The sequence below is a fragment of the Neoarius graeffei genome, chromosome 20, assembly GCF_027579695.1.
Source record: "Neoarius graeffei isolate fNeoGra1 chromosome 20, fNeoGra1.pri, whole genome shotgun sequence".
In the NCBI taxonomy this organism is placed as follows: Eukaryota; Metazoa; Chordata; class Actinopteri; order Siluriformes; family Ariidae; genus Neoarius; species Neoarius graeffei.
In genome coordinates this window covers 3756288-3771608 of record NC_083588.1, presented here as the reverse complement: position 1 = coordinate 3771608, position 15321 = coordinate 3756288, and the positions used below count along the sequence as shown (strand labels likewise).

At 41.1% G+C, this 15321-nt stretch overlaps 1 protein-coding gene across 8 annotated transcripts in view; it reads left to right on the top strand.

Annotated features, from left to right (window-relative positions):
• rbfox1 (RNA binding fox-1 homolog 1) overlaps nt 1-15321 on the top strand; it is a 508364-nt gene that overhangs the window by 215032 nt on the left and 278011 nt on the right. For 7 of the 8 annotated variants that reach the window (XM_060901127.1, XM_060901129.1, XM_060901125.1 and 4 more), the window contains exon 2: nt 7162-7203. In XM_060901127.1, coding sequence (XP_060757110.1) covers nt 7177-7203 — 27 coding nt within the window. In that variant the 5' untranslated portion in view covers nt 7162-7176. Of the gene's footprint in view, nt 1-7161; nt 7204-12840; nt 12885-15321 lie in introns of those variants that run through there. The other variant, XM_060901132.1, reaches the window with a different exon arrangement.

Below are 15321 nucleotides of genomic sequence, written 5' to 3'. Positions count from 1 at the left end.
ATTCATATTCAACAAATGAATCATTTGTTCTTTGGTCGAATTACTGATTCACTTTTCACAAATGAATTCATTTACCGTATTGACTCACTGATGGATTATTGACCCATAAATGAGTTATTCGTTTTTACATTTCAAATCTACATTATTTCTTTTTAATCCACTGATTCACAAATATTCATATTTGAATTGATTCACTGATTCGCATTTCAGGAATAAATTTGTTTTAATTGATTTGGGGTTTCACACTTTCTTGGTTCTTTTACGGGACTCAATGATTCATATATCACAGATGAATTGTTTGATTCACCGATTCACCTTTCACAAATGAATTAATTTATCATATTGACTCACCGATTCACATTTTGACAAATGACGTTTTTGTTTTTTTCATTCACCCTTTTCCTGATTCACAAATGAATCGTTTGTCCTTTTATTGATTCACATTTCACAAATGAATTTGTTTATTTGACTGATTCACTGCTTTATATTTCACACATGAAATGTTTGTCCTTTTATTAACTCTGCACATTTCGTAACTGTTTTTTTTTTATTCCTTGATTCAGAATTAACGCATTATTTTCTTTATTTTATTGATTCACATTTCACAAATGAATTAATTTGTCCTTTTGTCAGAATCACTAATTCATATTTCACAAATCAGTGGTAGGTTTGTTGATTGATTCACTGATTCACATTCCACAAATGAACTGATTTAAGGGTTGTTTTACAATCAGGGTACAAAGTTTGTGTCACAGGGGTCCAAAATTCAAACTGATTCAAACTGGTTCTTGTACCAGTTTTTAAGTGAAGGACGAGTTAAAGAACAGATTTCAGGTCATTTTTTGACGTGTGTGTATGGTAGTTTTGTGTAATCTGTTATAAGATAAAGAAGATTAAGTGTCGCTTTAAGCAGGGCTGGGAGAAACAAATGAAGTGATTCTCGGAGAGGACTTTTTTTTTTTGACAATTCAAAATCCGCTACTTCCATAGTGCTTTTAAATATAAGGCTGTAAGCTTTGTGTTAGTTGTCTCTAATATTTATGTCCCAACATCTTGACCACATTTTAGGATGAAAATAATCATTTTAGATATGTTATTTTATATTGAAAAATGAGCTGTCTCGGAGAGGACTTTTTTTTTGACGCAATTCCATACTAATTTGATCAAAATAGTCTGAAAACTTACTGGCATTCAACATTAAAACTTAACGATGTTTCCAATGATATGGAACCAAATATGTGTTTTCTGGTATAAAGAATGATTTAAGTGCATCCCTTTTGGAGCTACCTGTGGTCAAAAAAGCACTTTTTCTAAATGACACGAGTAATTTATATTGCCATACATTCACCAAAAATAACGTTATCACCAAATTTTTTTTTTTGCATGGTAAATAGAGCTATCACAGGGCTACAATAAACAACCAAGTTTATTTAGTCAAGCCTTTTGATATTGAAGATAATAAGTGTTAAATGTGATTTTTAGCTTGCGTACCCTGGTTGTAAAACAACCCTTATCATATTGACTCACTGATTCACTTCATCACTGAAATCACACGTTTTACTGATGAACTGATTCACATTTCACAAATGAATCGCTCGTTCTTTTATTGATTCTGTTCATGATGTGGCCTTTACATTCATGATGACACGTCATCTGAATCTTAAATGAGTTGTTTGAACAGATTCATCAGAGATAAAATAATTTAGGTCGATGTATTTCGGTAACACTTCACTGAATTTTCCACTTTCTGTTGAATTGGTGAGACAAGGGTGGCACGGTGCACTCAAAAAAACCAACATGGGTGTTTGTTACATGAACCTAAGTCTAACATGTCACGGTTGACATTTAGGTCACTCAACAAAATTGTTTCTGGCTAAGTTAACGCATTTTACTTGGGTGGAAATACTTTGCATAATTTTATTATCTTCACTGAGCAAGTTATTTGCAAGTTATTTTTTTGAGTGTGGTGTAGTGGTTAGCGCTGTCGCCTCACAGCAAGAAGGTCCTGGTTTGAGCCCCGTGGCCGGCGAGGGCCTTTCTGTGTGGAGTTTGCATGTTCTCCCCATGTCCGCGTGGGTTTCCTCCGGGTGCTCCGGTTTCCCCCACAGTCCAAAGACATGCAGGTTAGGTTAACTGGTGACTCTAAATTGAGCGTAGGTGTGAATGTGAGTGTGAATGGTTGTCTGTGTCTATGTGTCAGCCCTGTGATGACCTGGCGACTTGTCCAGGGTGAACCCCGCCTTTCGCCCGTAGTCAGCTGGGATAGGATCCAGCTCGCCTGCGACCCTGTAGAACAGGATGAAGCGGCTACAGATAATGAGATGAGATATGAGATGAGATGAGATGAGATGAGATGAGATGGTGAGACAAAAAGAGTGAAGATTGATTAAAACTACACTGGGAAAAAAATTGGAGGAAACTTTCAAGGCCTTGTCGAGGAAAAGTCAGGAAAACACCAGCTTGCTCTTGTTTCTGTGGTAAAGCGATGGCGCTGTCGAAACACTGCTGGGATTTTAGCAGCAGAAAACCCGAGTGCATCGTGTGTTCCTCCTTGTAGAGCGAGAGAGAGAGAGAGAGAAGGAGTGAAGTGAAAAAAATGAAGCCTACAGAGGGCTCTTTTTTCCTTTCACACCAAATTGTTCTATTTGTGCTCCCTTCGTCCTTTTTCCTCTCGCTTTCCTGTGGAAATGGTCATTACTGAACGAGAGTCTCTGTGGTGCTGTTTGAAGCCGTGCTGCTTCCTGTGAGCGATCGCTGTGCCTCCGAGCACCTTCAATTGGTCAAGTGCTCAAGCAATTTACACTCGATATTGACACTGTGCTTTGAGCGTAATACATAAAGCGAGGACAAACACGAGCAGTGGTTAAGGGCCTGCTCTTCAACAGTCGATACAGTGGAGCTCCAGACTGACAACTAGTGGTTGGAGTGGACGTCGTGGAAGTGCGATTGTTATACATCAGTTTAAAAAAAAAAGCTAGGTTGCTGTTTTTCTCCAACTGCTGGGTTACACATGTCAGGAGTTTGGTGTAATTTGGTGGCAACCTCAAATATGGGTTGAGATGTTCTCGTCTTCTGATGACATTTTCAATTTTAACGATCCAGCTTGTAACAGACAGGACGAGAGTTTGCAATGTACCTCCTGGCTGTTTTCAGGGAAGTCATGACCTAATGGTTAGAAAAGCATCTTTGGGACCAGAAGGTTGCTGGTTCGATTCCCTGGATCAGTTTGGAATGGCTGAAGTGCCCTTGAGCAAAGCACCTAACCCCCAACTGCTCCCTAGGCTGCTCTGGGTACGTTGTACATTGCTCTGGATAAGGGCCTCTGCTAAATGTCATAAATGTAATAGAAATAATATCCACTTCTTTCATATTCATACAAATTAACACAAACGACAACGATTCTTCTTATTATTATTCTTATTATGACTACTCCAACTGTTGATTAAAGAAATTACACTGTAAAAAAAAAATAGTTGAGAATACTTGAAATTTCAAGGCAACAGTCTGCATTAAGAATTTTATGTTTTGCCAACGATGTGCCCATGATAATCCAAACTATGATAAAACTTTTATCTTTATTAAGAATTCTTAATTAAGTCAATTTTCAATTCCTCATTCTGCCAACATAGATTTCTCTTTTTGCTGAACAGTGGCATTCACAGTAGTACAAAAAGGCAATTGAGGTTCTCACAATTTTTTTTTTAGATTTTTTTACCTCTATTTGGATAGGACAGCGTAGAGACAGGAAATGAGCAGGAGAGACAGGGAGGGGTCGGGAAATGACCTCGGGTCGGAACCGGGTCGCCGGATTTATGGCATGGCGCCTTATCCACCTGAGCCACGACGCCATCACAATTTATCATTAAACTATACATGCCTTTTTTCATTGTTCTACACAATTACAAAACTTCAATATTGAAATAAAGTTTTCAAAACTTTCACATCGTGGGTATGGTGTTGTGGCTCAGGTGGATAAGGCACCATACCATAAACCCGGGGACCCGGGTTCGATTCCGACCTGAGGTCATTTCCCGATCCTTCCCTGTCCCTCTCTCCCGCTCATTTCCTGTTTCTACACTGTCCTATCCAAATAAAGGTGAAAAAAGCCCCCCAAAAAAGTCTGATAACCTCAATTGCCTTTTTGCACTACTGTGAATGCCACTGTTCAGCAAAAAGAGAAATCTATGTTGGCAGAATGAGGAATTGAAAATTGACTTAATTAAGAATTCTTAATAAAGATAACAGTTTTATCATAGTTTGGATTATCATGGGCACATCATTGGCAAAACATAAAATTCTTAATGCAGACTGTTGCCTTGAAATTTCAAGTATTCTCAACTATTCTTTTTTTACAGTGTAGGGCGTCACGGTGGTGAAGTAAGAAGGTTTTGGGTTTGAACCTCGCAGCCAACTGGAGCCTTTCTGTATGGCGTTTGCATGTTCTTCCCGTATCTCTGTGGGTTTCCTCCGGGTCTCTGGTTTCCTCCCAAAGTCCAAGGACATGCAGATTCGGTCAACTGGCTCCTCTAAATCCCCCGTAGGTGTGAATATGAGTGTGATGGCTGTTCCTCTCTGTGTTCGATCTGTGACGAGCTGCCCAGGGTGAGCCCCGCCCTTCACCCAAAGTCAGCTGGGATTGGCTCCAGCTTCCCACACGACACTCCATAGGATAAGCCGCATGATAGATAGATAGATAGATAGATAGATAGATAGATAGATAGATAGATAGATAGATAGATGTTAATATTGAAGATAACAAATAAATAATAATTTATTTACTGTCATTACTGAAGATAAAGACATCAATTAAACAACCTTCATCATCAGAGAATTTATATTATTGAATATAATCAACAAACAATTATTTTTCCACACAAGAGGAAAGATAAACAAATGTATTATTCTTGAAGATAATGAAATCAATAAAACAAACTCTGGGTATTATTAAATACCAAAAAAAACCACCCCACCCTTTTTTCTTCTTCTTCTTGGCTCATCTTAAGCCAGTCCGAGACATCTTTTAATTTGGCTCCAAAATGTCCATCCTTTTTGGCCTGTATTAAATCTGACGTCTTATGCAACCAACATGGTCATATTTTTTTCGAGGAAATTTCATTGACCCCTGACAGAGCTGACTATTTTCACGAGAACCATCTTTATACTGTTTCAAAAAAAAAAAAAAATTCAGGTGACTTTTTCATTTCAGTAAAAGACGCTGCTGGTTTGTTTTCTTTCGTCATCTCATTAGTGTGAGTTTTCCACACAGTTGCATTCTGGGTAAACTGTTGGCACAAAGTCCTGACACACCAGTATTTTCTGTTCCAAAGGTTAATGCCTCCATGATTTGTTTTTTCCTTTCACATCCCACACTCTTGATTTTTCTTTCCATTTCTGTGTGTGTGTGTGTGTGTATATATATATATATATATATATATATATATATATATATATTGTGTGTGTGTGTGTGTGTGTGTGTGTGTGTGTGTGTGTGTTAAACCTCGTGCCGGGTGTTTTCTGCAATCCGGGAATGATGAAATCGTATTCCGGGGCACTCTGAAACTGGACTAATGGCCGACGCGTGTGCTGTCATGGCGAGTTGAGTGCAGAGTGAAACTGTTAATGCTGTTAAAGTCGGAGTGAGTTGCTTACATGCAGATTGTGTTTCAAAGATGGAGAAAGTGACATGAAGGTGAATGACGTCAGGGCCAGAGTGACACAATTTCATCATCTTGCCTCTGTTTGGTTTTATTTTTCTAGAGTTTACTTTTGCAAAATACCAAAAGAAGCCGTCTTCCTGAAATAAATGCTTTTTATCTCCCAAATGTAGAAAAACAGTGAAATGAAACAGGTGTGTAAAGTTTAACAACCCGAGAAAGCATCGTATCTAAAATAAAATAAAATAAAATGGTACATGTACCTTTCTTCATCCTGAGTGAAGAATATTATTATTATTTTAAAGTCAAGTTTTCTTCCATAAAACTGGCAAAAAAAAATTGTACTATATATTATACATGTATAACTGTGTTATTACACAGTTTTATTTTAACTTTTTTATTGGCTGATTATTATCGGCGTCTTCTCATGTTCTTATTTGTATGTTTCAGTGTACCTGTATTTTTTATTTGCAATTCATGTTATTTTATTGATGTGCACTTTCATCAGGTGAACCTTTATTGTGACGTGATGAAGGGAGGGGAAAAAGTCTCTTACTTGTGACTAAGTGTGTGTGTGTGCGCGCGTGTGGTAGGAACCTGAATTTTCTATTGAATAATGAATTTATTTTAGTTCTATGAGCGATTGCCCATGCTCACATTCCCGATCCAGCTGTTGAATTCCGCATCCTGATTGGTCAGAAGGTGATAATGACGGTCTTCATGAGCGACTATTGTGCAGCTGCACATCACAGGTTCAGATGAATGTGCTCGTTCTGATATGCTATTGTTTCTATAGTAACGGCTCGTTCACAGGGGCGTGTACAGCGGATGCTCCACGTAAACAAATCGGACGTTTTGGAGCTGGATGGAAGGAGACTCCAGTGTCAGTTGTATAAGAGGAATAAAACGTGTTGTTGGAAGAAAGTAATGAGCTTCAGGGTGGAAACAGTGACTCTGCTCCATCACACCACTGTGTTGTTGATTGATTTGATTATTTTCCGATAACTGCACAACACGAAAAGTGTTTTATTCCTTATTTATCAAAGTATCGCGCATTACTGTGTGTTCTGGGTCTCTCAGTTAGCCTGAACTCCATTTTTGGGTTTCTGGAGCGATAGTGGGCTGTTTGTGTGAGTCCCGGTACCCTCTGGCATGTGGAATGGACCTGCACCTTGATGCATTTCCCGCCGTTGTCCTCCTTCCCGGTGGAATTTCTCCCAGTGGCATGGAAACAACTGTCTTGCCTTTTATTATGCATTTTTCCCCTTGCATGGCTGTTCAGAATCTGACAGATCTCATTTTCCTGCTCCTCGGCCTGCTCTGTTTGATTGACTTGTAATTACTCGCTTTGTGTGTGTGTGTGTGTGTGTGTGTGTGTGTGTGTGAGTGGGTGTGGGTGTGGGTAAGGGTGTGTGTGTGTGGGTGTGTATTTGTGAGGGAAGTGCTGGGGTCTACAGGATTTGGTGTGTGTAATATGTTACTATAATTTGTGTGTCTCTTTTGACAGATTCCAGGCCAGCAAATGAGTTGTGACGCCAACCAGCTCAGGGTAAGTGATGCTGCGATGTGTGTGTGTGTGTGTGTGTGTGTGTGTGTGTGTGTGTGTGTGTGTGTGTGTGTGTGTGCATTTATTTGTGTTCTCTTTTTATGCTTGCATTACTCTCAACTGATATTCTCTCTGTTCCGGTTATGGATTATTAAATCAAATACACTCAATTAATCAGTTTGCTGAGGAAAAAAGAAAAAGCTCGTGATTGTGAATAAATCCATTTTATTTTTGTTGGAAGGTCTGACTTAAAAATGGTCGGAAATTCAATCCTAAACTCGACAAAGTGTTTTTGATATTAACACAACCCTGGAAACTTTTTCCCCCCCTCTCAAAGCTCACCTTTTATGCTTGCTTAAATGTAATGGCACCCCGTTTTCTTTGAGAAGATCTGCTTTCTTCATTCCCGATGGTCCGCCTTGACGTTAGCGGTGGATCACAGTGGCACGATCTGTCTTTGTGTCTGCGCTCAGATTGAATGCAGAAGTGGGCTTGGACTAAACCGGAAGGTTGTGATGAATTTGAGCTCTGAAAGTTCCTCAACATCAGTTACATCACTCCAGTCTCAACACGCAGTTATTATTTGTGTTCCTGGAATATTTTCTCACTTTGAACTGAATTCAGGGACGTTTTACGCTGGAGGTAGGCTACACGTGACGTGTGCTTTGATGCCATGTGCTCGTTTTGCGATATTATGATCGCGTGACTGTCAACTCCAAACATCATATGAGTAAATTAAAATAACTTTCAACTTTAAAACGCTATCCGTCTCATTCCCGGTGACGTATCCGTCTTCCGTGACGTACAGTACCGTTTCTTCCAAACACTCGGGTGTGTGTAAAGGTATGGAGCAGGAGATGAATCGTACAGTACATATGGGAGAGATTTGTGTAACATTCTGTTCCTCCGAACCTCCCTGTAATTTATCATGGTTTGTTGAGGGATTTTGAGTCTGAACGCTGTGGGATGATTAATGTGTCTGATGCTGGCTCATACGCCGTCATCATTCTAATTCCTGCAGCCTGCACTCGCTTGTTTATTTGCTTTTAATGATCTGAACTTTCTGGAAATTAGAGCAGGCGAGCGGATCAGGAAGATCACAAATGGGCTTTTTATTCGCGCCCATTCCTCTCTGGTGGATTTGAAAGATTGGGGGGGGGGGGGGGGGGGGGGATGAAGGACAAATCGTTTCTCAAATTCATTGAGTCTTTTGGTCGCCCCTCCAGAGGATTAACACCGGTGATGTCTCACGCTTATTCGCACCTTGCCACAGATCAATATGATCAATAGTTCTGATTGGGACCTGACACTCAGACACTGCGTCCAAATAATCTGACAGCTCTGCAGTCTCGGTAATGAGCCGTCATTTCTGCCTGCGGTTTCATAATTGCTGCACCTTTTTCCTCAAAGGGCCGTATTGATGGTTACGGTCATTTTTCCACTTGCAGTGATGGGGATGGGTTTTACAGGCCACTCCAGGTTAAGTGCATCTCAGAATGGGAACAGGAGCAACGTCCACCTTCTCTGGAAGGAACATGTGGTTATCAGGAATTGTTCTTGACACAGTTAAAAGCTCGTCCGTCATCGTCCTGTCATCTCTCTTACTTGCAAACCGCAACTACAGATTAATAACCAGCCTTTAACATCACAATAGACGTCATCGTGAAACAGATTTACAACCCCGATTCCAAAAAAGTTGGGACAAAGTACAAATTGTCAATAAAAACGGAATGCAATGATGTGGAAGTTTCAAAATTCCATATTTTATTCAGAACAGAACATAGATGACATATCAAATGTTTAAACTGAGAAAATGTATCATTTAAAGAGAAAAATTAGGGGATTTTAAATTTCATGACAACAACACATCTCAAAAAAGTTGGGACAAGGCCATGTTTCCCACTGTGAGACATCCCCTTTTCTCTTTACAACAGTCTGTAAACGTCTGGGGACTGAGGAGACAAGTTGCTCAAGTTTAGGGATAGGAATGTTAACCCATTCTTGTCTAATGTAGGATTCTAGTTGCTCAACTGTCTTAGGTCTTTTTTGTCGTATCTTCCGTTTTATGATGCGCCAAATGTTTTCTATGGGTGAAAGATCTGGACTGCAGGCTGGCCAGTTCAGTACCCGGACCCTTCTTCTACGCAGCCATGATGCTGTAATTGATGCAGTATGTGGTTTGGCATTGTCATGTTGGAAAATGCAAGGTCTTCCCTGAAAGAGACGTCGTCTGGATGGGAGCATATGTTGCTCTAGAACCTGGATATACCTTTCAGCACTGATGGTGTCTTTCCAGATGTGTAAGCTGCCCATGCCACACGCACTAATGCAACCCCATACCATCAGAGATGCAGGCTTCTGAACTGAGCGCCGATAACAACTTGGGTCGTCCTTCTCCTCTTTAGTCCGAATGACACGGCGTCCCTGATTTCCATAAAGAACTTCAAATTTTGATTCGTCTGACCACAGAACAGTTTTCCACTTTGCCACAGTCCATTTTAAATGAGCCTTGGCCCAGAGAAGACGTCTGCGCTTCTGGATCGTGTTTAGATACGGCTTCTTCTTTGAACTATAGAGTTTTAGCTGGCAACGGCGGATGGCACGGTGAATTGTGTTCACAGATAATGTTCTCTGGAAATATTCCTGAGCCCATTTTGTGATTTCCAATACAGAAGCATGCCTGTATGTGATGCAGTGCCGTCTAAGGGCCCGAAGATCACGGGCACCCAGTATGGTTTTCCGGCCTTGACCCTTACGCACAGAGATTCTTCCAGATTCTCTGAATCTTTTGATGATATTATGCACTGTAGATGATGATATGTTCAAACTCTTTGTAATTTTACACTGTCGAACTCCTTTCTGATATTGCTCCACTATTTGTCGGCGCAGAATTAGGGGGATTGGTGATCCTCTTCCCATCTTTACTTCTGAGAGCCACTGCCACTCCAAGATGCTCTTTTTATACCCAGTCATGTTAATGACCTATTGCCAATTGACCTAATGAGTTGCAATTTGGTCCTCCAGCTGTTCCTTTTTTGTACCTTTAACTTTTCCAGCCTCTTATTGCCCCTGTCCCAACTTTTTTGAGATGTGTTGCTGTCATGAAATTTCAAATGAGCCAATATTTGGCATGAAATTTCAAAATGTCTCACTTTCGACATTTGATATGTTGTCTGTGTTCTACTGTGAATACAATACAGTTTTTGAGATTTGTAAATTATTGCATTCCGTTTTTATTTACAATTTGTACTTTGTCCCAACTTTTTTGGAATCGGGGTTGTACATGAGTACAAGTGCTGGTTTAGATCATTGGTGAGTAAGAACAATGAAGAAGAAACCTTGAGAGGAACCAGACTCACTCAAAAAAGGGTTTGTGGAGGTGGGGAAGACTAAAGATAAACAGTACTGAGATTGATGGTTGAGTTCACACGTCACTCCCGATCTCTGGACCTGATTAGCTGAGCCTGATTTCTTCATATGACTTGCTGTTTTGCAGGAAGTTTCATGATGATGATGATGATGATGGGGAAAGATTTATGTTCAATAAAGAAGATGGAACATCTCATCGATTCAGAGATAAAACCAGACGTTCAAAGGATTAGCGTACTTTTGTAATGCACAGTGTGTTTGGAGAGATTCCTGATGACATGCTATGCATCCAAAAAGTGTTGTTCTTCACCGCTTGCGTGTCGGTACCAAACAATCAAAGGATGAACTTTGGGCCTACCAATTTGCAAACCCATATTGATGTGTGGAATTGATAGACGACATCCTATTTTCTCTCAGATCCATACTGGTTGTGATGGTATTCATTCAGCCGTACGTACTGCGTGTTGAGCAGCGCCACGGCTATGTATGTTTGTAACGTAAGCGACTATCATTGGAGATTTGTTTTGTGTGGAATAAGTAACGATGTTAGCATGCGCCATGTTGCAGGTAGAACAGATTGGAAACAAACCGAGCAAATTTTGGGCATCATCTTACTCGTCACTTCCAGTCAAACAGCAATGCACGTCATGAAACGTGGCTTTGTTCTCATTTAACATTAAGTTAAATTGAACTGATTGAAGCAAGCTTAATGACATCATCATGTCCTCACAAACTCAGCATCTTCCCAGTCGGGTAGTTCTTGAGATGAGTTCTTTTGGTGTTCTGTGCTTTCAGAAACGGTTCTACTTATATGTGGAGTTTTATCTGGAAAGGTTCTTCAAGAAGGGACCAAAAACACCCTTTACGGTCCTACGTGTCCTGAACATTCGACACCAGTTATGTTGGAGTTTCACCATCGAGAACTTTTTATCCGCGAGTCGGCTCTGAAGACGGGTTTGCCGAAAGTGTTCAATCCTCGATCGAGGGGCCGTTTGCCCAGGCTTAATTGAAGCACCTCTATCCCCAAGGTTAATCTTCGGAAAAGTCGATAACCCTTTTTCTCCAACTTCCTCGATCCTTATTATTTCTGATGTGATGTGACGTGATGTAAATGCAAGTGCAGGGATATTTCAGTGCGCCTAATAATCATGCATGAAATAACTGAAAAATAAAACAAAAAACAGAGATTGCGTCATTTTGACATCCTGTCCCGTCCGGTTTTATTTCCGAACGCGTGTTTCTATTCCCTCGTGAGATTCCTCCGAGATCCCCGAGGGAACCGTGTTGGAATTGATGTTGTTTCCGAGCCTCTCGCTGAAGCGGAGTAATTAGTGTAAGAGCTGCGATGTTTATTTGTCATATTTACATGGGAAAGGCGCGGCAGTAGCGACTCGGTGTCAGCAGATGGCTGTAGGAAAGTGCGGGAAGGAGAGAGCGAGTGCGTCAGAGGCGAACGAGCGGGAAGGCCTTGGCCTTCGACAAGAGGAGGAAAGGGGGGAGGCAGGGGGAGTCCATGCGGGAGTCAGGTGCAGTTAACAGTGACTGCAGCTCTTCTCTTTTCTCTCCAGCTATTTTTGAAAATCTTTTTCTCTCTTTCGCTGCATAGTTGAGCTCGGCGTGAACATCCAGGTGCTTGTAAAACCGTCCTGTCGAACGGATTTGATTCAAGTTTGATTTCTAGGTTTTTGGGGGAAAATCCTTTTCTTTGTCATTTAAGGCATCATCGTTTTTGTCGTTTGCTCCACACACAAGCGTATGCGCTGCCTTTTTCCCCTCGCCGTGTGTGTGTGTGTGTGTGTGTGTGCGCGTCTTGGAAAAGCCTCCCCCATCACAATCACCCCACCTCCTCTCTCTCTCTCTCTCTCTCTCTTTTCCCTGTTCTCTCTTTCTGTTTCTCTCTCTCTCTCTCCCTCGTTCCCTCTCCGTTACTTTGCGAGCGCACTTTTGCTGGACTTCCTCTGCGCACGGATCTTCTCATTAAACGCTCACGTCAAGATTTGTTGCTCGAGCCACGGATTGCGAGAGCGAGACGTACACAGATACACAGTGAAGAAGAAAAAAAAAACACCACGAAGAGATCTGCGAGAAGCATCTTTCTTTTTTTTCCTTTCTTCTCCCTCGGTGAAGATCCCGTTCTCTCTTTTTCTCTGAGCATCCTCCTAATAAGCACTCCAGAGCGATTTCTGTAAATTATAAACGAGAAGAGCAGGAGAGCTGGGAGAAGCAGGACGGATTTTAGAACTTGGGAGACTCGGCGTCGCTTTCGAGAAACGAGTGCACCTGACCCCTCGCTCAAGATGATGATGTATCTGTGGGTATGTAGCGTCCCATGTGTCCTGTTTGTCAAGACGCAGCGCGCGCGCGTGTGTGTGTGTGTGTGTGTGTGTGTGTGGTTTCTGTATTGTGCATCATGCGCTATTGTAATTGTTACAGTACAGTGTGTACGAAATTATCTACAAAGCTTTAATCAGAATTTTGTGCTGGTTTGCTGTTTGGTTGAAGATGAGGAACCTCATGAAGATCCTCTGCACTCACACTCGCCCTCCTAATTAGCGATAGAACAGGTAAATTACAATTTCGACTCAAAATAAATTTGTGAATCTGTTGGGCAAGTCAGGTGTGACGCATAACGCCGGGTAAAACACAAAGTCTCATTTCATTTTGAGCGCTCGAAGCAAATGTGTCCTGGCCCGCTCATTATCTGCCTCTTCACCTGCCATTATCGCTTCAGAATCAGTCCGAGGCAAAGGAAAGACTTCGCAGCACTTAATTGCCGGCACTATAAATTTAAAGCGTCCCTACTTTATCAGGCTTTATCAGGAAATGAATCTCTTTTTAACCGGTCGTAATCTCACAGGCTGTTTGAGTGACTAAAGACGTGAGAAAATTGCAGCAATTGTGCTCCCTAGAATAATTTCTCGTTCTGGAGAAGACGATTGAACGAAGTTGCGAAGGAAAGGTCTGGCCGAAGTTCCTCAGAAATGATCAGTGCTGTGTATTGTATTTTCGTCTTGTTTATTTTATTTTTTCCGTTATCTTCTATTTTTGTCCTACATTAGCAAGAGCACGCATTTTCTTGAGTGTTCCACATTTCGTCTCATTCGTTCATCCATCATGCAATTAAAAAAAAAAAAATTAAGAGAAGAAGTAAATAATTACCGGTAGGTTATATACTCTTCCCATGAAGAACGTCCTCAGGAATCTTTAATTGCCTTCTGGTGTAACGATAGCGAATTACATTTTTGATCTGAAAGTGAGCGTTTAATTGAAACCTGGATGGTCTTGAAGGAACAGACGCTGCAGAAAAAGGTTGAAATTTCCCTCGAGGATCAAACATCGCTCTGTTGATTTTTTTTTTTTTACTCTTCACTTGAGCAAAATTCATTCTGAATTCCGATTGGTCAGAAGGTGACTGATTGATTTTAGACATCCTTGAACAGCAGCGCTGATATTAGCGCAGCAACACACACACACACACACACACGCAAAGCTGAAATGTTGATGTAGTGAGTTTTCTGTAAGGAAGCATTTATTTAATTTTACGGAAGGAGTCTCCAGTGTCGGGGAAAGAAAGTTTCAACGCGAACGTTTGCGAGAACGTAACCGATAACGGGAACTAATTTGTTTCACAGTATCGCTGTAACTACCTATAAACGGATAAACGTGTTTTCAGCATGAGACCTCGCAATCTATCCGCGACTCTGTACACTTTGTATTTATCGACCGTTTGTATTTTGACCGCATTCCGCGAGTTTATACAGTATATTGCTAGCTAGAATTTGAAAGATGAGCAGCTGAACCCTTGCCTGCTTTAGCTCCGTTGGTTATTGAAAGGGACACTGTGTGACCTTTTTTTTTTTTCTTTGTGACCCTTTCCTGAAACTCTTTTCAGGAACTTTTTCTGCTCTAACTTTGGTACAAGTGGAAGAGAGGTTTTATTTCTATGAGACCGATTTTGGGACAACCTGACTCGCCCTCCAACTTCTGGTGCATCATCTGGCTGCAGGAGATTATTCCTTATCACTACATTACAAAAGCGCCCTGGCTGTTCATGTCGAGCGCACGTCCTGAACAATTCATTCTCCTTGGAAAGCGGTTATTACTTGCGAGGAGGTGTTTTATGTTGCTGTGGATCAAAGAGAAGCCTCCTGCATGCTGCTGTTCACGCTGATAGCCGGTTTGTTTGGAATATAGCATCCGAGGTTGGGTTATTTCCCTCGACAGATGGAAGACTTCCTGGGAAGAAGTTGATGAGATTTAATTTTAATCTGTAAATTCCTTTTGATGATGTATAACATGTCGGATAGATTAGCAGCGCGAGGTAGCTGTATTAGTGACGTACACCCGCCAGAGATACAGACCAACAATCTCTGGACTTCCTTCCAAACTTTCTTTTTCTTCCTGATGTCTGTTTATGAGAAGACAACATGAAACCACGGTCATTTTCTTTTTTTTTGAAACAGGAAATGGAAACTAATCACAGGGAGGAGATAAAGTTGGATCAGACGTCCGGATTGGTCCAGAGAGTCGTTCAAGCCAGTTCGTTTGGATTTGTTGCTTTGTCTCGTCATTTGTATCAAATCTTGAAATGTAGCTTTGATAAACGTCTTTTCTTTGTTTTGGTTCTCGTCCTGTCGATGCGTCCTTGGTTTGTTACTCTAATGTGTGCACCTGTTCTGTGTTTCGTGCTTTACTGATGTGCCTGTTTTTGGATTTGGTTGTTTTCTCCCAGGTTGTATCACATCCAGCTGT